The 22046-nt window shown below is 33.5% G+C and overlaps 1 protein-coding gene across 1 annotated transcript in view; it reads left to right on the top strand.

Moving 5' to 3' along the window:
• The window catches only part of LOC128162756 (receptor-type tyrosine-protein phosphatase N2-like), a 95258-nt gene that overhangs the window by 6437 nt on the left and 66775 nt on the right, over nucleotides 1-22046 (top strand). Inside the window, exons 2-3 of the mRNA XM_052826122.1 lie at nucleotides 15265-15315; nucleotides 21326-22012. Of these exons, the coding sequence (XP_052682082.1) occupies nucleotides 15265-15315; nucleotides 21326-22012 (738 nt within the window). The remainder of the gene's footprint in view (nucleotides 1-15264; nucleotides 15316-21325; nucleotides 22013-22046) is intronic.

Genomic DNA, 22046 nt, shown 5'->3' with positions numbered 1-22046 from the left:
AATTTGCTCATGTTTCTGAATGGTGGAGGCATGCAAACATAAAAAATACAATTATAGCCTCTTCAGAATATATCTTGTCATTTAAGGTCAAGATGTAGTAAATGAAAGGTGCCTACAGGTTAATGAAATTCAGGATATAAATTCTTTTAATGATGCTTCATAACAATATCTTTGTTTCATAGGGAGTAACGGGGCTTAAATTTTTGATAAATACAATGAAAAATCATGTTTTAAACAAACATTTTCTATGAAATATGATGGATAAAAGTAACAAATCTCGGAGTTTTGTCCATTTTTGACTAAGGCCTAACAAAAAATAGGTTTGTTTCCACTTTCCCGACTGACCCTAACTTAAACCCGCTGACCCCTAAAAAAATTTCTGAGTTTTTTCGTAAATTTCCGTTTTTATCCGTTTTTTGTTAAAATTTCGGTTTTTTCCGATTTAAAAATTTATTGTGTCCTCTAAATTTAAGTCGTAAAAACGCTTATAGAACTTAATTAGATGTCATCAGTGTTGTGTAGATGTTTGTTATTTACAAACGGCAGCACATGTCGTGACAGTTGAGCTCAAGAAATGTTCCCACCAGCCGGGGAAAAAGTTCATCAGATCATTTTCCTCTGGACTTTCATTAAGTCAAATATGATGGAGATGGAGAGAAAAAAAAAGCCTACCTACCAACCCTAATTTTTTCAGCCTGAAAGCAGAAACAAACCTATTTTTTGTTAGGCCTAATGAAATATATCTAGATTGCCTACAGTGTCTCCAAAAAACGGCATTATACAATCCTTTTTAAAATGATGTCAAATTGAACATAGGTATCGGGATTACTTTCTCGTGATTAAATATAGAATGTCAAAATACTGTTTTATTTTCTACATATTTCCTTTAAAGCGTTTAATTACGGGAAATGATTTAGCAAATTAATTATGACGTCATAATGGTTCTAGCACCAAAAAGACAATCTGGAATCATTTACTAGATCTTGACCTTAAAAATATATGTTATGTTTGATGTGCAGTTTCAACACTGTTGTAATGAGGAAGTTGAACACAGTGAATGCATTTTCCAATGTTCTGGTAAGAAAGGAAAGTAAAGCAACAAATACTAGGAGCATAGTTATAGAGCAGTATAGACAAGTACATCCAGTTAAAGATACGAACAGTAAACATGATTATAGCGAATTCATGCTTACAGCGATATTACTGTAGATTCCTTATTAAATGCGAGGAATTAATATCCGCGTAAAATCGCGAGAAGCACCTTTCGCGGATTTTAATATCTCGCCATTATTTTTTGAGAGTCAAAAACCATAAGAAATAGAGAAAAAAAAAGTTCCAAGTTCGTGATTTTATGTTCCCGTGAGTTCACTGATACCAACCCGCGGGATCGCGGAATTAAGTACTTGTGTAAGATAAGGAATTAACAGTATATCATTCTCCTCATCTTAAAATTTTAAAATAATTTTATCAGATCATATACTGTACTGGTGTGCGACCAGTTCTCGCTGAGTACCATTTCTCGCCAGTACATTGTGACGTCATTTTTCGTCTATAATTTTATGTGTTGATAAGATGACGTCACAATGTACTGGCGAGAAATGGTTCTTGGCGAGAACTGGTCGCACGCCAGTAGATTCCTTATTTTATGGGAGTACTTAATTCCGCAATTCAACCATATAGCATCAATTTGCGAGAATATAAAATCGCAAACACCAAATTTTTATCATAGTTTCCAGCAAAGCATGATTTTTACTAAATCCTCAAAAATTGCATGATGCCCTTGAAAAATGCGGAAAACAGTAATGTGAGTGAATTAATACTTATAAATACAGATTACTTGTAGTCAAAAATTTTATTTTCACAAGCCATCCCGCAAGTAAGACTTTTTGGATGAGGATAAATATCAAAGCTAACGGGCCTTGGAGAACTTTATAATACATGTACAAATGTACTTATTTTATACAGACATGGTAAATGATGTAACAGTTTGATTTATGATAAAAACACTATTAAAGTTGGTTTGTTTAATGGCTAAAATATGCTAAAACTAAACCCCTATTGCTTTGATATTCAATCACATGATCAAACGCTTTTATTGAAACTTTACCTCCTGCAATTATATCAAACAACCTTCGATGTAGTGAGAATCTTGTAACCAAGCTAGAAAAAGACAAATGATAGACTTCTATTTCTCGCTGTCGCTAGTGAATTATTGATATGATTCTACTTAATTGTAACTTAACTGTGCTGGGCAATCTGGTTCTAACTTGTGCACTGGGATGCATGGGCATCAGATTTTGTTCATTAATTTTTCATTCAAAAAAAAGGAGAATTAATGCTGTTAAAAACTCATGAGCATGCTTTCATTGATATACAATCTGATGTGATCCCATCTCCATTTTTTTTTGCCTTCAAAGGGTTTTTTTCAGTATGAAGTTTTCGTATTGGTATAATTCACAACATTCTAGATCTAGGTAATTACACCCTTAAGAGGGCTTGATGATTAATTGTGGCCATTTTTAAGCTATTTTAGTCACCTTAAGAAGAAGAGCTCTTTGTATGAAGATATTGGGAATTTAACATTCAAATTTCAAAGCTTAAATTCGTGAAATTTTTCTTTACTAATTAATATACAGTAGAAGAACATATTTTCGTATGGTCAAAATTTCATTTTTTCTAAACCAAATAAAGTTTCGTTGGCTATCAATTTCATCATATCGGAATCTCTTTGTATTCATCAATACTTGGGTTAAAAATTCATCATGGAATTATAATTTCGTTGGTTTATACTTTCAACGAAAATATCAAAATTAAATTTTCAACAAATATTTCTGCTTTTACAGTGTGTGGAATCATTAGATTTCGTGATGGCTCAATTTTTCATGGAATTCGTGGGTACCTTTTATCCACGAATTAACATCCTCCACGAATTAATAAAATAAGGCAATAAAGTCATATTTCCTTTTGTAGGTATACGAGAATAAACAAAATTACGTCCCCATGAACCTGTAAAATTTAAGTAATTCACGAAAATTGGCTCCAATGAATTTAATGATTCCACAGTATATAAAACTCATATCAATAAATTAGATGCAGATCTGATGGGTTATAATTTGTTGATCACCATCTAGCCTCCTTAAGGTACATGTAGTTCACTACATCAGGGCTTCCACTTTTTATAATGTATACATTATTCATTTATGTCTTGAAAGGGCGGTTTAAATGCTTTTAAAATTGTTTGTCTACTGATTGATTTAATTGAATATCATCATAGCTCACTGGTTAAAGTATCAGGCTTGTGAACCATGCACAGATCCAGAACTTAAATCCACCTAAGTGTATTTTTTAACTTACTGAATTAAAGTTGATAATTCCCCCAAAATTGCTTATTTTTTGCCAACTTGACTTAAATACTTCTTTTGCTTTTGCATCATAATATGTGCTATTGTTCATGATCAAGTCATTTTCTGCTGATTTGAGAAACTATTGGAAGGTATAGTGAACCACCTTAAATTTCTTTGAGTTAAAAGTGGCATTTGAATATTGATCTATGTCCTTGACAGGGAAGTCAGGATTTGCCGTATCTGTACTGGTTATAGGAAGTTAAACTTTCCAGAAAATGGCAGCAGACATCAATTTTGATTGATTGAATGGTTGCAACTTAAGTGGGGTTATGGCGATATTTCAGCCCCGTTTTATTGGTATAAATATCGTTGCGTCATAGTTTCTGAGGCGTTAGGAAGTTGTTTTGCAGTTATTCTCATTCATCTTATTTATTTTTGAACAAACAGAGATGTTTGTCGTGCCAAGATGTTTTTAAACTTGAGACGGAATGGAATTGGCAAAAACGAATGATTTATGAGATTTGGGCTGCAGTTATTCCAGTTTGCGTGAAAATGAAGGAACACAATTTGGGATGTGTACCACAGTTTGTGAGGAAAATAAGCTAGTTGTTGTTTTCGTAATCCTTTCGAATTTAGTGTACTTGATCTTGAACTTCAGGGTTTTGTATATTTTCTGCTGTTTCTTGGTCTCTTACTTGATTAAAATTATGGACTTTTGCCTTTATGTTCAATTTTCCAAGTTTAAAAATAATCTATTTAAAATTTTTAATAAAATACATTCAGTTGAGAAATGTTCCAAACATACCTTGCTAAACTTTGTTCTTTGATTGAAACCTCATTTTAACTCAACAAGTTTCTTATTAGAAAAAATGGGTAATATGAGGGAAATTATGTACCTTTATTGGGAAAAGTGATGGAGTAATCATCTTGGCAACACAATCACATAAAAATATATCAAATGCAAAGCTTCAAAGGAAATATTTTTTGCACCAACAAAGGGAGCTTACTCAATAATTGCATGCTGCTGCAACAATTATTTTCCCTGCCTTTCGATAAAAAAAGAACTTGTTCAGACAATGATCTGAGGTTTCTTTCTTTTCTACATCATATTCCTGGCCCCACACAACAATATAAGGCACCAACAAATCATTAAATTTACCTGGTAATTATATAGATTTAATGAAAAATTCAAATGCAACTTCTTGTCTGCACTCAGTTAATGGTAGCCTGAGGAATTTTAAAGATAACATGCAATCTAAACAACAGAGTGTGATTAATATGTTATCAAACCATTAGATCCCACAGGTATATTGTACGGTTTGGCCTCAGGTAACATTGGTTCACCTGGGTTCAATTGTACTGTATACAGAATTTTTTTTTTGCCCCATGTTTCTTTGCTCTTCCACACTTGCAAAACGGTTTCACCTCATCTTGAATTTGCCCAAACACAGTTATAGAAAAATGGAGATTAAATTTAATAAAAGCTAGGATATTTGAACTTTCCAATTATAGTTCGAAATTTGCCGCTGACAACAAGGGCGAATAGGGAATACCTCTATTTCCTAAATGGCACCTGTCTTTTTATTAGACCTTGAAAACTCAGGTGACTTATATGTATCCGTAATGGAAGAGGCAATGGTATTGTGAAGGACTAACTGTCCTAGCCTTGACAGTGGCTGAGCTCTGAGCATTTCTAGGTTACAGTAAAACACGCTTATAACGAACTCCCAGGGATGGATGATTTTACTGCGTTGTAAGCGTAAATCGTTATATCTGTCAAGTTTACAACATGTAAAAAAGTCTCAGGGGAATGAAAATCACTTCGCTGTAAGCGTCAATTCATTATAAGTGTGTTCACTATAACCGTGTTTTACTGTATTTATCAAACTTGTAATCAAGATTTAAGAGGGCTGGATGGTTGTGGTAGTTTAAGGAGTATTTTGATCTCCTTGAAACGAAGAGCTCCATTCATAAGAAAAACAATATTTAGATTTTTTCTTTGCTAGATATTATAGTTAAAGCAATATGAGCTGTATTTTTTTAGAATTTTATTTTGCTACATAAACCTGCTAGTATGATAAGTCTGAATGTAACCTAAACTTTCATGATAAATAACTTTGAAAAAAAAATCATTTAATTTTGCCAGAAGAAAGATTTCTGTTTTAAAGTATTCATAGCAGATCAATTTTTGTACAGGACGACAATAATTCGATTTTGCTCCAATTAAGGCTTCTTAACGGCTTTTCCAAAAAAAATAAAGCTAACAGAAATTTAAAAACCATGATAATTTTTGTCATTCTAGCAGAAAAAACATTTTTGTAGAAAAAAAAATTCAACATGAAAATTACAGCTCATATTGCTTTAATGGCCAAAACTATGATATTTAAAATTCTTAAGTAGATCATCTTTGCTAGCCAAAGGTTTTTTGGTCCTTTGTAATCCACTCCCCTTAAAACCATGGCAGATTTCATTACGAAAAACTTGATGTTGCTTTGGCTCTATAATCTAGCAAATAACCAGAGTTGTGCCCATTGCAAATTCACACTTTAATCCAGTGAATTAACTTGACATAATTACAAAGACACTATATCTACAAAGCATGTACGTGTTTTAAATGTTGCAATTTGAGCAGCTGCAGCCAATCATAAAAAAAAACTTAATTGTCACCAAGTTTTCGTAGAGAAATCTGCCAAGGGATTATGGGGAGCAGAGTGGACCAAATACTGCATGGCCTACCTCTCGGCCTGCAAAGAGGAGGATATATAAATTTGATATGGGTACCGTAATTTGTTGACCATCCAGCGTTGTTAAAAACTGGTTTTTCTTAAAAAGAACGGTGAACCATATATTTGCCTGACAAAGAAATAGTTCATTGCTCTGTGATGAGAAATGATTGCTCAGCTGCCTGAACATGAAGATTTTGCCTGAATGCAGCAATCAACATCAATCTGACTGCTTATGCAGCTTTTATGCATTCTCCCACTACCAGTTCGATAAGGCACAGACAATCAACGATTAAAAATGACCTCAGCGGCATCTATAATAGCACCCATGGGAATCAATCTGTAGGAGAAAGTCATTTTACCTAGAGTGATAGGACTGCAAGTGGAAGAATCCTGGAGACAGTTGTAAGATCAATTCAGTGTGGGTTCTGTTGTTGCTTACTCCCCTATGAACTGCATGCCACTTTTAAGGCAGACTCTTATTTATAAATGCATAAAAAACCCAGACAATTCGAAGATTGAAGCAGTGCATATTCAGTTACTGCCTAACTTCCCTACAAAGGCTTGACACCTCTAAGGCACTGATTCTTATTGACTTTGATATATAAAGGGCAGTTGATGACCACCCCCTTACAAAACTGCCTGCCACCTTTTAAGGTAGCTCCATACTCGTAATATTCTCTGAGGAAAGTTGAAAAACCGAACTGGTTTCGACTTAATAGACTTAAATGTCATCAATTGTTAGAAAAAATATACATGTCATCACACTTTTTGAGATGCGAGATAAACATAAACTAAAGCATATTTTAGCATTAGAAAAACATATTTTTTTTCTGTTAAAAGTAAAATCCTGTAGGCAGAAATTTGTTTTTCATGTTTAATTTTCATGTCAACTTTATCAGAAAACTAAAATTACAAAAATATTTAAAAATTAATCGTTGGAATAAGAAACACTATAGCATTTAGACATACAACCGAGAGAAAAGTCAGAAAAAGAGTTATTTCCCCTTTGCATAGATAAAATATATAAAAATTTGGAAATTTAGTATATAATTAAGTGCGAAAATATCTTTAACCTACCAATAATTCTAATTACATCCATGTGATTATATTCACATAAAATAAATAAAACTATTTTGCACAATTTTTAAAGAATTCAAAGTTTTACAAAAAAGTGTGACGTCACAGAACACTGGATCTACTTTAAACAGATTCTATTTACAACATGTAAAGAACAGACACACTGGGAGATTGAAGCAGTGTATATTCAATTGATGCTCATCCCCTTTTTGTAACAAACGGCTTGCCACCTAAGGCAGACTCTGGGCTTTACAAAATATAAAGAATTTAACAGACAATTGGAAGACAGATATATGGTGTATTTTCAGTTGATCGATGCTTACTTCCTTACAATTGATTGGGAATTGCCTGCCACCTTAAAGAAGACTCTTATGTACAATTATGTATAAAGGGTATTTTTCTCTGAAATAATCAATTGTTAAAGAATTTTTGATATGCACTGGCAGCATCCAATTGCTGTCTGTCCCTCTTGTGTGGCTGCTGGCCAGTAAATGTGATTGAAAGTTGATTGACATTGCCTTCAGCTCTGCTGAGTGATTATTGGAATGTAGGGGATCTGTTGACTCTGTCAATATGTAAGACACACACACTTTATTCAACCTATTACTGGTTATCTTAAGTCTTATGTCCTTATTAACTACTAAAGGTTTTAATATTTGCAATCACTGTCTTTCCTCCTATTAAATTGCATTGATTGATTTGAGTTACCAGTATATTTATACGCATACCACAGAAGACCCAATTACCAAATCTGGTGCATTTGAATACAACATCCTTCAATATTTCTGATAAACATTTCATTGATTTAAATATTTATTAACAGTTAAATGAATCCAATTTATTAATGTATTATCATACCAAAGGTTAATCCATCAGTTAACAGAATGAAAAAGTTAATATGTAATTTGAATTTATAGCATCATGCACTATTTTTGTCCGCGTACTTTGGCTGCTCCAATCATTCTTCCGTTAATGGCACATAACTTTGTAGAACAAGGCAGAGATTTTGAAAAATATTAAAGGAAAAAAAGGTCAAAAATGTAAGTAAAAGCATTGAATCATTATTTTTTTAAAGATTTGGTCTCATAACTGCAATGGTGTGTGCAAACAAATTTTCATAACATGCTAGCGACACAATTTGATTAATTTCTATGCACACACCATAATGATTCAATGCTAAAAAAAAATTATTCCCTATTCATGTAGTATGCAGTTAAAAAAACAATGCAAGATTTTAGAATCTGCAGGGGAAACATCCAGCGAATTTATGTGGATATTAATTCCTCACAAATAATGACTCAAAATTGAATTTACAGTATCTGAAAAGAGAGATAACTTCCACTGAGGGAATATTATCCCAGTATAAAACCGTCTTAATGTGGCGATTTCTGTCAGAGTATGTGGAATTGTGGGCATTTTAATTATGATTTAGATGATTATTATTGCAATAAAATTATAAGATTTCATCAGAGGATGGCTAAAAAAGATGGAATTTTCCTTAATACTAGGCTTAAATTAAGGTCAGATGCAACAAACAAATAATCTTTCAGGGAAATTAAATTACGTAAAATTGAGGAACATCTCAATTTGTCCTTAAGCTGTGAATTGACCACCTGTATTACAGGTTTTGGGAATTTTGATCCAACTGTGTAACTTACTTGTATTAAGGCATGACTAATAATTAGGTTGTGCTAAGACATTAAGTACTTTGGAATCATTAGAATTTCGTGGTGGCTCAATTTTAAATTTGCCCCAATGAATTTAAATGATTCAACAGTATATAGTTTTGATTTTAATTTTCTTGAATAGTAAAATCACCGCTCTCACCTTTTAATTAGACTTGATATTCATGGATTAACGAGAAATCTTGAATATGGCCTATAATCATTTAATTAAGTTATCTTTCATAAATACTCTTCCTATTATTGAATTTAATTTGAAATTTGTCAATAATGATTAAATCAGAAATGTGCATAAAATTCTTTAACATTAATGATATGAGAGAGAGAGAGAGGAGAGAGAGAGAGATTTTCAACAACTGGGTTAATTAATGTGCAGGGATTTGTAGAAGTGGAATTAAAAAGACAGAAGAATTATTTGATCTGTCTCCCAGCAGATCGCACAACAAGAAATAGATCACTGCCAATTAAAAGCCGATCAATACTTGTCCGTGGAGTCACAGCAGCGTTTACAATGGATGAGTTTATAGTGAAGTTATAAGTCATTCATCAGATGTTGGTGCTATTATTGGAGGGAATGGGGAGGATTGGAGCATTGTAGTGCAGAGATTTGATGCTAAAGCAGTGTCGGAATAGCCTCCAGGGGGAACGGATTCAGCAATCCAACGGATTTGATAAGCGCGGATGCCTCTGAATTTTATATTTTTATTGATTTTTCTGGTTTTACAAAAAAAAGGTTTATGAATTGTCATAGTCTTGGTTCTGCTGTATTCATAAAATTAAATTTGTTGAAATTTGAATTTGAAAGTTGATCAGATGAATCGTGCTCATTCATCTTGATGTAGGATTGTTTAGTCATGCGGCTGATTTGAGTACTCGATAATACATGTACAGTAGAACACGCTTAAAATGAATTGACGCTTACAGCGAAGTGAATTTCATTCCCCAAGACTCTATTTCATGTTGTAAACTTGACGGATATAACGAATTACGCTTATAACGAAGTTTAATTGCCCGTCCCTGGGACTTTGTTATAAGCGTGTTTTACTGTATTTAAAAATTCAGAAATAGAGTTAAAGTTTAGACAATTCAGATTTTATGATAATTTTTTTTTTTGACAACCACAAATTTGAAAATTCAAGTTGACTTTGTTATAAAATTTCAGTAGACCAACTAATATTTAAGGTGACAACCCACTGAAGTTTTGAACTCGACAACCAATTAAGGTTGAATAACACATCATCACAAAATGGCTGACCGCTGATCGAAACGACATTTCGATTTATTAAAAGGATTTTATGAACTGAGACATGTAACTTACCGGTACTCCATATCCGAGTGGATAAATTGTCGGACTTGTGATCCGTACATCCCGAGTTTGAATCCCGCAGGGGCTTTTGTTGTTACTTACTGAAATAATTATTTTAGATATTCATTTTTTTTATCCCCAAACTGCAAATTTTTCACTAGTTTGACATTTGTACAGTTTATTTATCATCATATTTTTCATTATCGAAAAATTTCCTGTTGATTTGAGTGAATTTTTCCAGGTGGTTTATTCCACCTTAAATGGTAATTCTGATCAATAAATAATATGAAAACTGATGGTAAACGATATTTTCCAGGGCAAAAGCCAAATCTATGTTATGAATGAATAGAACTCCAGGAAATAAAAAGATTCATAGAGAACATTGCTGATGATTAAATTTCACTAAGTTAATGTGTTTGAATTCTTCCCATAATTCTAACCTACGCAAGCAGATCTGCATGGTATCCTAACTTTAACATTACCGAGTCCGTGAGTTTGATGAGACGACTAATTTTATTATAACTAATGAATACCATAAGTTTTTCAGTGTCAACTTTTGACCTTCGAGAATTATGAGGAGATTAAATCCATTGTCTCCACAGACACAGCTGGTATAGACGAGCAGCGCTTTTGATTTTTGAGATATCAAAGCTCGTTTTTGTCTTTCTTTGAAATTGGATGCCAGTCTTGGAGGGATCTAAAGAATTCATTCTACTAATTAAAATGTACCCCAGGTTTCCATTGTAATGGGAGAATTCCGTTCTCCTTTTGTAAATCAAACTGCTAATTATAACGGTCTGGTAAGGGTTGTAGATATACTATTAACAAAAAGGAAGACTTTTTATTAAGTCTTATTGGAATACTAGTATAAGATCTGGATTATTTTGTCCCACATTTATCATTCTGATGCAGTTTATTATGTCAAGAATAGGTGGGATGTTCAGTGTGTGTTTTCTTTTAATCCTGTGAGAAAAGGTCAATTATTTATAATACCGGTAGGTAAAATCATATTTCCATTGAGAACAAGTGCCCCCACCCTCTTCCCAGCCCCCAGCCCCCCCCCCCCCCCCCAAAAAAAAAATCAAAGTACTGAAAGTACTGTTAGACGGTGGCGCCGTTTGAAAGTGGCATATTACACGTATGGAAATTATTGTTGTCGAAAATCCACAGCCAGCAACTCATACATGTACTAGCACAACTAGTCGTGAGTTACTCACATGGATAATTATGTGGAAATCGTAGTTGTGTTCACAATCCACACTTTTTAAATGTTCAGTCTCTTTATAATCGTCATCTTTTGGGGAAAACCCATAGTAGCCTTTGTAGTATAGAAGTTTGTATCTATATGTTTGTATCTATATCAGTTGACATTAAAACTCCGTTTGAAAGACTCATTAAATATGTGGGTTGCCACCACATATTGAATGAATAAATCAAATCCAAAGTGATTTCATCAGAGTGCGCCAAAATATTTGATTGTATAAAGAAGGGGAATTTTGGTTTTTTCCCTTTTGACCTTTGGGTTGACCCCGCAAAGGGGAACAACTTTTGAAAAGTGTGGAGTGGACTATTGTGCTTTAAAGCTATTGTAGATTTCTCAAAGTAACGAGAACAAATAAAGCTTTGGTATGATAAAATACTTATCAAGATTTTTACTGACTATTTGGGCATACATGTAGTATGTTTATTGTCCCTCTCGACAGCATTTTTTTCTCAATTTCTTCACAGGGAAAAAGTTGCATCATCACACTTGCTTGTGGACCATCACACTTGCTTTTGTCCTCATAGTCAGTTAAACATTTAGGTGTATAGAAAACGGAATGGTTTGCAAGAACCTGTTTGATAAAACTGGTATTGCTTTTGGAATGCACGTCATCATGAAACAGAAGAGTCAGTCAATATTTTATCTTCGACTGTAGTGGATTATTTCCATTTGCTCACAACGAAAGTGAATAAAAATTTGAGAAAAAAATATAATACAATATTCAGTCGCGGCAGTTTCATTACTCAAAGTTTTAAAGTTCATTTGTCTTATTGTATTTAGCTATAGATTTATTCAAATCATTTGAATGAATTTGGGAAAGTCACATGTATATTTTATCGCTTCTCAGTACACTTTAACACGCATAATTAACTTGCTACATTAAACCTTTCTAGTAAACTTACAAGAAATATAGATTAATTATTTAAAATAAGTTTAAAAAAAAAAAAACCAAACAAAATCCAAGTTAAACGCATGTTTTTCCGACCGTACAGCTGTGTATATAAATTTCATTTTATTCTTTGCATGTACTATAGTCTTTACAATAGATCTAGGGTCTGCAAATCCCGGCAATTTTTCCGGAAAGCTATAGTTCTGTAGCTCAGCAGAATACTACAGTCATCTATGAAGCACCTTTAGTTACCTTTTACCGTCATGTTTCATTATTTATCACAAATATAGCATGGATGTATACGCTACAGCCGATGTAGCATTTCGTTGAGTGATGACACTTTCTAACCTGCTCGCCTATTTGTAAATGGAAACAAATATCGAAGAAAGCTCATTAAAGAGTTGTACTCGCAAGTTAAAAATTATTTGAGAACAAAAGAGGCGATATTTACGTACATGTGTAAATAATGTTATCTGTTTGCGAAAAAATCCCCCAAAACCAAAGGAAAGGTTCTCTAGTAGCAGAGACGGGCGCATATGGATTAAAGTCACAGATTGTACTTCGCTCATCAAATTGCGTTATTTCAGTTTAGTGTGAAAAATTCGTTAGAAACTGTTAATTGAACAAAATTATGATATCTTTCATTACCGTTCACAATGTACCATAAATGTATATGGAATATTGCATGAGTTGAACCGATTGTTTTTTCTCACAAAAAAAGCTAGCGTTTGCTGCAAATAAATTAAACAATTATATCGAAATATATTTACATTTTCCAGTGTCTTTGCCTGTGATAACACTATATATCGATTTTGTACTATATAACCCATAATACAAATGACGCCAAATTGAGGCGCCAGCGGGGTTTGCTTATTTATTTAGAGATACCGTGGTTTCATCAATATTCGTTGAATACCAATTTTCGTGGATTTCGTTGTTAAGTTGATCCACAAAATTAATGTTCATTGAAGTTCAATATTAACTAACAATTTGTATTGATAGGATCATTGGCCACGAATTTATGTATTCTTGAAACTAAGGTTTTCAGAAAATCCACGAAAACTGATACCCACGAAAATGAATGAAACCACAGTACACGAGCTGACACGCCATGAAATCCATAAGACGTTTTTACAGCATGTCTTTAATCCCTTATTTGCTTACAAAAAATCTGAACTGAAAATCTTTGAAACATCGTAAAATTTTGTTTGTTTATACATGTGTACATGTAAAATGGCGACTTCATTTGCACGTGAATTTTACAATCCGAGGTCGATCGATTACAGTGTTTGAGAGAAATTCAGCAGCAAGTAAAGCGTCAACATCAGTAGTAAATATTGTCTGATGAATATTGAGGTGCCTGTATTAAAATTAATGTTCCTACAGACTGAGTGGGTTACAAAGTACGGTAAATCACAGGATAGTCCAAAATTAAACACATTTGTACCGTAAATTTCAAGTTTTTTGTATGTTAAAAAAACACATGCACACTTGTAGAAGAAAGTGTGCCATTGATCGGTTAAAGTTCAATAAAATGTAATTTATCTAATATTTATCGTCAGTATCTGTTGTGAATTCTTTAGAATAAGCTACAACAAAATAAATATTCTGCCTCAACTAAAATTAATGCGTTGAAAATTAATGAATTTATCGATGAAGCATACTTGCTGAAATAGGAAATGGCAAACCTGTTTAAATAGTGTGTTTCTGACAATTGTTTACATCATAAAACACATGCAAGAAGCGATTATTATGAGATCTCTTAGCAATTTATCGCAGTGATATAGTTTATGCAGTCCTGATACAGAGTTAAACGTCACAACTGGCAGTTGGTGCATAAATTATCGATACCGCGTAAGCAGACAGGGTAACGGCTCATTTAAAATAAAACACAATTTCATAAATTATTTAAATATATGTACAAAATGATTAGCAGCTATAGCGTGCGACCAGTTCTCGCCGAGTACCATTTCTCGCCAGTACATTGTGACGTCATTTTTCGTCAATAATTTTATGTGTTGATAAAATGACGTCACAATGTACTGGCGAGAAATGGTACTCGGCGAGAACTGGTCGCACGCCACCAATAGTGCTTAAAATATCTGATAAGATTAAAATTAGTTATCAAACTGTAAAACGACACATAGATAAAACATTGCGTGTAACACTGCATACCTAACAGAGTTATCGTTCCTTATCCGCTAGGGTCCCCGTGAGAACTACTCTTCCGGTCAGGACCGTAGCAATAGACCGTGGCTATTTATAGCCACCGTCTAAAAATTGATACAGAAATTATACAGATACTATATACAGGGTTATTTTCGCCCCATGTTATTTTTGCCCTTTTTCACTAGTGAACGGTTTCACACCATCTTGAATTCACCCAGACAAAGATGTGTCTTATATAAAGAGGGATTATGGTATTTGAGACATTGGAATTCGCTCAGTCTTAAATTCAGCCGCTGACAAAGAAGGCAAGAGGTGAAAAAAAATATGGGGGGTGGGGTGGCTGGGGGTGAATATTTCGCTGTATACAGTATATATAATGATAAATTGTATTGTTTTGGTTGCAAATTTTAGTACAAATCATGAAAAGATTGGTAATTGAGAAGTTGAAATGTATTTCTCCTTGTTGTTTCATGAAGTTGGAAGTTAAACCTTCAAAGAAGGATAATGCTAGCAGAATTTTTTTTTTATTCTCAGCTCTAAGTCAGTAAATTGGATGTGTTTTAATGTTACTGTTTGACAAAATTAAGGAACAATAAGTTGTTGAGAATTCTTAACAACAGATGTACTATATTATAATGTAGTTTTATTGGTTTTGTAAATTTGGGGTTGATTTTTTTTTCCTTCAGTATATACGTATGTACTGTTGAAAGAATCTGAAATTTTTAGCTAGTGAGAATTAAATGATGCAAATTAACACTTATTGATTAGCATATAAAAAATTTATTTCTCTTTTTAATTGTTTTGCAGGATGTTTGTTTACAAACCAGTTATGTGGAATAGAAGAAGTGTGCATCGATGGTAAGTGCTTTAGCTGTGAAATAATAATATGGGTAGGGGTCTGGGCTGCAATATTCAAAATGCCAGGCTTGTATTGTGGCAAATAGGAAATTGTTTTATTACATTTTGAATAATTTATGTCCCTTATTAACGGGTTTGACAATTAAATTAGATATTACTGTATATGTAGATTTATATTTTTGGTGGCCATGCATATAGCGCATTTATCCGGATTTCACAGGTAATTTCGTTTGTTTCCACATTGTGGGTTATAATTGTTCAAATCAGTGGTAGGAAAAAAAGTTTTTATCTATTATAACTACAATTGGTCTCCATGGAGCAATCTAACGAAAAAAGCCTGAAAATTTAAGTCCTTTGTTGTTCGCCAATTAATTGAGAACATGGAGGAAATTCTGGAACCTGGGTTATACCTCAGGGACTTTTCTGGCAACGCTGAAGGAAGCCATTAAAGAGATGCCTGTCGATAAACCAAGTTCTTTATTGTGACATGGTAACACCAAGTCTGTTGCCATGGCAATTTGGTCGTCAAGTTTTAGTGCTTTTTTAAGAAGCGCATTGATTAAGCTTTCTACATTCATTAAATTGATATACCAGTATGTAACAAACTGGACATTGAAATGAAATATGATTTATAACTACATTCGTTTAAACATTTGACAGCTTTGTGAAGCTGACATGCCCTTAATGGATTATAATGTGCAAGACTATACATAGAGTTGTCTTTCTTTTAGTTGAGCCTCCTCGAGCTAATGCTGCAAAGCATATTTCCAACCATTTTGACATCCCCAAGTCAATTTGTAGCATTTTTAATAGCGCTCATGTCAGAAATCTTCAAGTAAATACTCTGTGTTCAAATGTCCATATTCATTATTGTGCAAATAGAAGTGCTACTGGCCAGATTCTCAATTAATGAAAATTAATTAAAAACCGATTTATTCCCCAATATCTTTAAAATAAGTACTGAAATAAAAAGATTATCATGTACCAATAATTAGTATTTATAAAGGTAATAATTCATAAACTCTCTAAAGGGGAATATGGTCATGATTTTGGTCAAATTTACTTTTAAATTCTTTGTTATAATGTTTACAATTCGTTAGTTATAAAATATTTTTAAAGATCAACCAAAATTTGAGAGTTGATCTTAGTGATATATAAAGCAAGATGCAGAGCTCATAATTTTATGTTACATAAACAAGGCTCGAGCCAATAGATTTTGTTCACATTCATAAAAAATTGTCACAATTATTTTAAATCTAAAACCTATTTCCTAATTGTCAACATTCAAAATGTAAACAAAAACATGCCTGACCTGAGCTTTGTTTACATATAACAAAGAATGTATCCTCCTTATAACTCAATGACAGTTGCTGATCATGACAATCCAAATTTTACTGACTATATTGGAAATGTCTTACTGAATCATTGTAAATATTCAAAACAGCAAAAGAAATTTTGACTAAAATTGTGAATGCCCCTTTAGTATGTACAACACCGCCCATGGCTGTATCTAGCAAATAAACATACCCATTACTACATATGGCTAAATTTATACATGCTTATTAATCAGGAAAGTTACCATATATTTAAATTTTAATGATATATTATTACAGTAAAACATTAACTTATAAACAATAACTGAAATGGTTCACTATAAATGATTAATATGTAGAAATTTCTGTGATGGGGAATGTTCTAGAAGTCACTCAAAAAAAGATTTAAAGTACAGCTAATTGTAAGAACCAGGCAGAAACGAAGATTTAGACTGATTCATGATAGTTAATTTGTTTTTAAAAAATGGTATAAACACATTGAAATATATCTATACCATGGCAACAAAGGTCGAACGAAAAAGTCATAATCTCCAATGATGTTCTAATGGTCCATAAAACTTCATATTAAAATTTCATAGAAATCTGAGCTGGTCATCAATCACTCGATCCCTGCCTGGTTTTCACAAATAACTGTATACCCAATATGATTTTGCTGTAAGTTATTTATTTTGCAAGACACAGTCTTGGACATTGAAGCTTTTTGTTTGCCAAACTTTTACATGAAATAGTATAGCAGTAAAGTTGCAGAGAAACTGTAAATTACAAGATTATACCAATGTTACTTGCTTTCTTATATATTATGTTTTAATTTTACAGAACAGTTGCATGTATTAGCCTTTGACATTTATGAAATGATACTCTAATTAGGTAATTTGTTTATGGATATATGAACAGTCAGTATATATCCAACATATTAATCAAGCAGTTAATTAGGGGATTTAATGAAGAAGAAAAAAAAAGATAATCTTGAAATCAAATTTTATTTAACTCAGCTCAGAACAGCATTAATGACACTGCAGAAAAAGGTATAAACTTCAAATCATATTTGATTTAATACCTCACTCAAAACAGCTAACATACATGGCACAGTAAAAAAAATAAAAAATAAGTTTGAGGGTGAAGCTGAAGGTATTGATTTTTGGTAAGATAGAACTGCCGAGTGAGGAGTTGCTTTATGTGACTGGAGCGGATGGAGGTTGTCCTTTGTCACAATCGGAACTGTTACATGGGCTTATTGATTGATGGGAGCGCGGCTGACATTAGCAGGTGGTTCCGATTGAGGACTGTATAGAAAGAGTCACGACGCGGGGAGACTGCAGAGGAGATTCTTCTGTACTGATGCTGCTGCCATCATTTCCCTCAGATCTGAATTATTTTATTTTCCAAAAGTTCAAAGTTTTCCTTGATTTTGACAGTCAAAGGAAGCTCAAATCCTTTTCTGTTAAATAATTCATTCAGTGAACCTATGTAAGGGTCGGGGTCAAGACCCATGCAGGCTACAGAAGAGATTCTTCTTTACTGATAAATCCATCATAATGCTTCCTAAGATCTGAATAATATTTATTTTGTTTCCAAAAGGTTCAAAAGTTCCTTGGTTTTACAAGAATGAAAGAGAGAAAGAAAAATGGAAGCTCAAAGTTATGCTTTTTCATGGCAGGTTAAGGGGAAACCAAATGATAGTCTTATAAGACTATAGCAACTCTCATAGCAACTCTCTGTCTTTAGCGACTCTCTGATCTGTCTTTTGCAACCGTATTTATTATAGAGCCACCCATCATTATTTTCTTCATAAAAAGACTGCATTAAACAACCGCCTGCCTAATTCGACAAGCGACTGTAATTTTTAAGTTCCAAGATGCCTTGTAGACTGTTTTAAGTGACTTTAATTTTTTTCACAACTATTTGATTTGATCAGAATTAAGGGTATTGTTGCTCAGGTGAGCAATGTTGCCCTTGGGCCTCTTGTACATTAATACAGAGAGTCGCTATGGCAGTCTAAACTGTACTGGTAGTTTTGAGGAGACGCACTTGGTTTTGATTCTGAAATACCAGCATCTTTGGAGAACACATCCAGTCCATATCTTACAGAATTCTTTGATATATTCCACCTGAGCACTGAGTTTTTTTCCACTTTTTTTCTTTTTTTATTGAAATATTTTGATAAAAGAAGTTTGCATAGATTTAGGTCATCATGCATTTTGTGCATGACTGATACTGTGGAATTGTTTTTATTCGAGGGGGTCATTGTTTTTGGATATATCCAAAATTTTCCTGGTTCTACATGTACTAATTTTGTTGGCCTTAAGGAAGTTTGGGATAATTTTGTTTTAATATTATCCCCACAGACAATGCTCAGATTCCGAAAGTATGCTGTTCTCTAAAGTAATTTGCATTAACAACAATCAGTCTTTTCATGATTTTAATTTAAACATTTTTTTTTTACTTGAATAAAGCTTTGCAGCTGGTATTCATTATTATATAGCAATGTATGGGTTATTGTTAATCGTCCACCTCTAAGGGTGACTTAATGGAATGCAGTTCATAATGATTTACTTAGATTGCTTTTAATTAAAAAAAAAAACCCCAACTTAATTCATAATTTATGATGAATCGAATAGAAGTGGAATTTATTTACTTCCGACAAATAATGCAGTTGCAGGGTCTACTGTAAGCCAAATTATTTATGATGATTTTTTTTGTAATTGACTAATGATAGATTGGATTGCAGTGTCAATTTTTCATAATGTCTGCATGCTGGTGCAGTTTTTAAAATGATATCTGCAAGCTGATGCAGTGATTGGAAGTTTGTAGACTTTGTACTTTTTATAATGAGTCATTTTTATTCAAACTCAAAGATGTATTTGCTTGTACTTTATAATCCTAGAGAAATGGAATGGTGTAGGGATCATACAATCTCATTTTTCATAAAAATTCCATCACACATTGTGTCATCAACTGCACGATCATGGAAGATCCGTGGAATTCAAACAAGAATGTTGACGTTTAATACCTCCATCTGGAAATAAAGAAATGTTAGTTGTTCGTCTTAAATCCGTTACTGTCACCGAGATTTTTTCTGGCATTAGCAAAGCTTCCGGAAGTGCCACAAATGCCTTAAGCTTACAAGCTTTTCCATCACCCGGATTTGACTCCATCAAATTATTCTGCTTAATTCCAACAAAATCAATAACAGATTTCCATTTTTCAACCTTAGCTAAAATAACCTCCTCCAAAAGAGTTCAGCGAGATTGTCCTGCAGCACAAAATGGTCTTCTCCGTTTTTATTTCTGGAAACTCTGAAATAAGATAAATTATGACGACTAAATGAAGCCCTTGATTTTCTAGATAGCAAAGGTTGTAGTCTAGATTAGTAATAACTTGCAAGGAATATCAAATTTCTCACATTAGAGAGGTCTCTTGGGGAAGATTAATTGGAAGCCACCAAAATGGTGTTTTACCGAAAGACTGGTTTTACATTTTGGAAATGAAGACACGTACTGTGAACATTGATATTTTTTTTTATCATATTAGGCGAGATTTCCCTAAAGAGTTGTGATTAGCTTGTGAAATATGATAAAGAATTTTTTTTTTTATAATTATGATCAACACCTTCGTCAGATTCAGCATCATATAGAGATGTGAGCGAGGGACTTTTTATGGTCAATAAATTTACTCTTCTGCAGATATATAGAAAAGAATAGGAGATGAGAGATATTGATACCCAAGCTTATATGCACTCAATGTCATTATTCTGCAATCTGCATGGTTTTATGCTGATATTCCAGAAGAAATAGCTTGTTTTTTAAAACCTTTTAGAAATAAATCTGTCTAATGAAGTACCTTACTCGGAACTTATTGTTTTTTCATGATTTTTTTCAAACGGAAATATATCAGTAGCTATAGGATTGAAGGTTTTAAGTGTTGAATTTATCCTTATTTCATTCATAGTCTAGATGACTATAGCATTTTACTGTATATATAGAATGATATTTACATCAGATATGCGTCAGATAGCAGATATATTCAGTGAGGATTTAATTTCGTTATTTTCATTGGCAGTATAAATAAACGAAATCAAATCCATGATGAGTTTTTTACCCAAGTATTAAATAAATGAATATTACAGAGTTGATACATGATACATTTTAGAGATTACCATATATGACAAAATAAACTTCCAACGAAGTTTTATTTGCTATGAAAACAACGAAATATGTGCTTTTACCAAATGCATGCTGAAAAAGATACTTAAGTGATTAACTTTAAAGCTTCATTTTAAACCTTTTAATTGACATAAATAATCCAGGAAGACTGGGATTATTTAGTCGAGTACAGATTTATTTTATCCAAGTTGGCTTGAACCTTTGTTTCGTTCGGTAATTCCTAAATGCATGTACTGAACAAGAACCAATACTTGTAATCAAAGGGTTATTGTTGTTAAATACAGATTTTTTTTCTCATCTAAATATGCTTAAACCTTTGTTTCTGATTCTTCCCCCCCCCCCCCCCCCCAACACCTTTCGAGATCTCTTGTTTGGTAAAATTGCTGAAGAATGAGAACAAAAATACCAAGAGTTGCATTATAAGGGATATTGTTCTTGACTACAGATTTTTATATCTCAATCCTCCAAAGATGTTATAATGCTTAAACTCTTTTTTTTTTTATTTTTCATTAGATCTCCTGTTTGGTAATTGCCAAAGGCTGGATAAGAGCCAGGATCTGCACCAGTACCGTTTGAGGGAGGATGAACTGTCGAACCTCGAAGAGCAAATTGTGCACTTGATCACCGATGGTTACACATGGCAGGATTACTACACACAGTGTGTGCTACAGAATGCCCTGCTTGCCAGCCGAACCCGTCAGCCATTCCACCGCTCAATGTGCAAGCTCGATTCGGACGAGGCCAAAGTCCGAGGCGACATGGGAAGTTATCTGGAGCAGATCTTCAAAAACTACTACGACTCCTATAAGCCTTCGGGGACTTCCCCCGAAGTCAAGCGCGAGGATGACGAGGTCATTCGCGTCCATAAATATTTTGAGAAGGAACCTGGAGGTCCTGAGCTAAGATTCCCCAAGGACCTCAGCGAGGAGGATAAAATGAATCTCATGGAGGACCTAGGATTCCTCGGTGCAGACAACATTAGCTTGAGGGACGTCCAAGCATTGCAATATTACCTAGACTCCATTCGTAAGGGTGTAGGAAGGCTGGAGGGTTTTTACAGGGACGAGGATGGTCAGGTGACTGACTCAGGGACTCGAGAGTTTGGTCTGGACTCGGACTCAGGTTCTCGGGAGTTTTATTACAAGAATAAAGAGTGGCCCGTTGAGGAAGATTTTCAACAGTGGTCCTCATATGATCAAGGTACTTTTTTTTCTTTTCAAGATTAAGGATTTGC

The sequence above is a fragment of the Crassostrea angulata genome, chromosome 9 (assembly GCF_025612915.1).
Source record: "Crassostrea angulata isolate pt1a10 chromosome 9, ASM2561291v2, whole genome shotgun sequence".
Classification (NCBI taxonomy): Eukaryota; Metazoa; Mollusca; class Bivalvia; order Ostreida; family Ostreidae; genus Magallana; species Magallana angulata.
The sequence above is the reverse complement of the archived record's forward strand: the minus strand, read 5'-3'. Positions and strand labels throughout refer to the sequence as shown.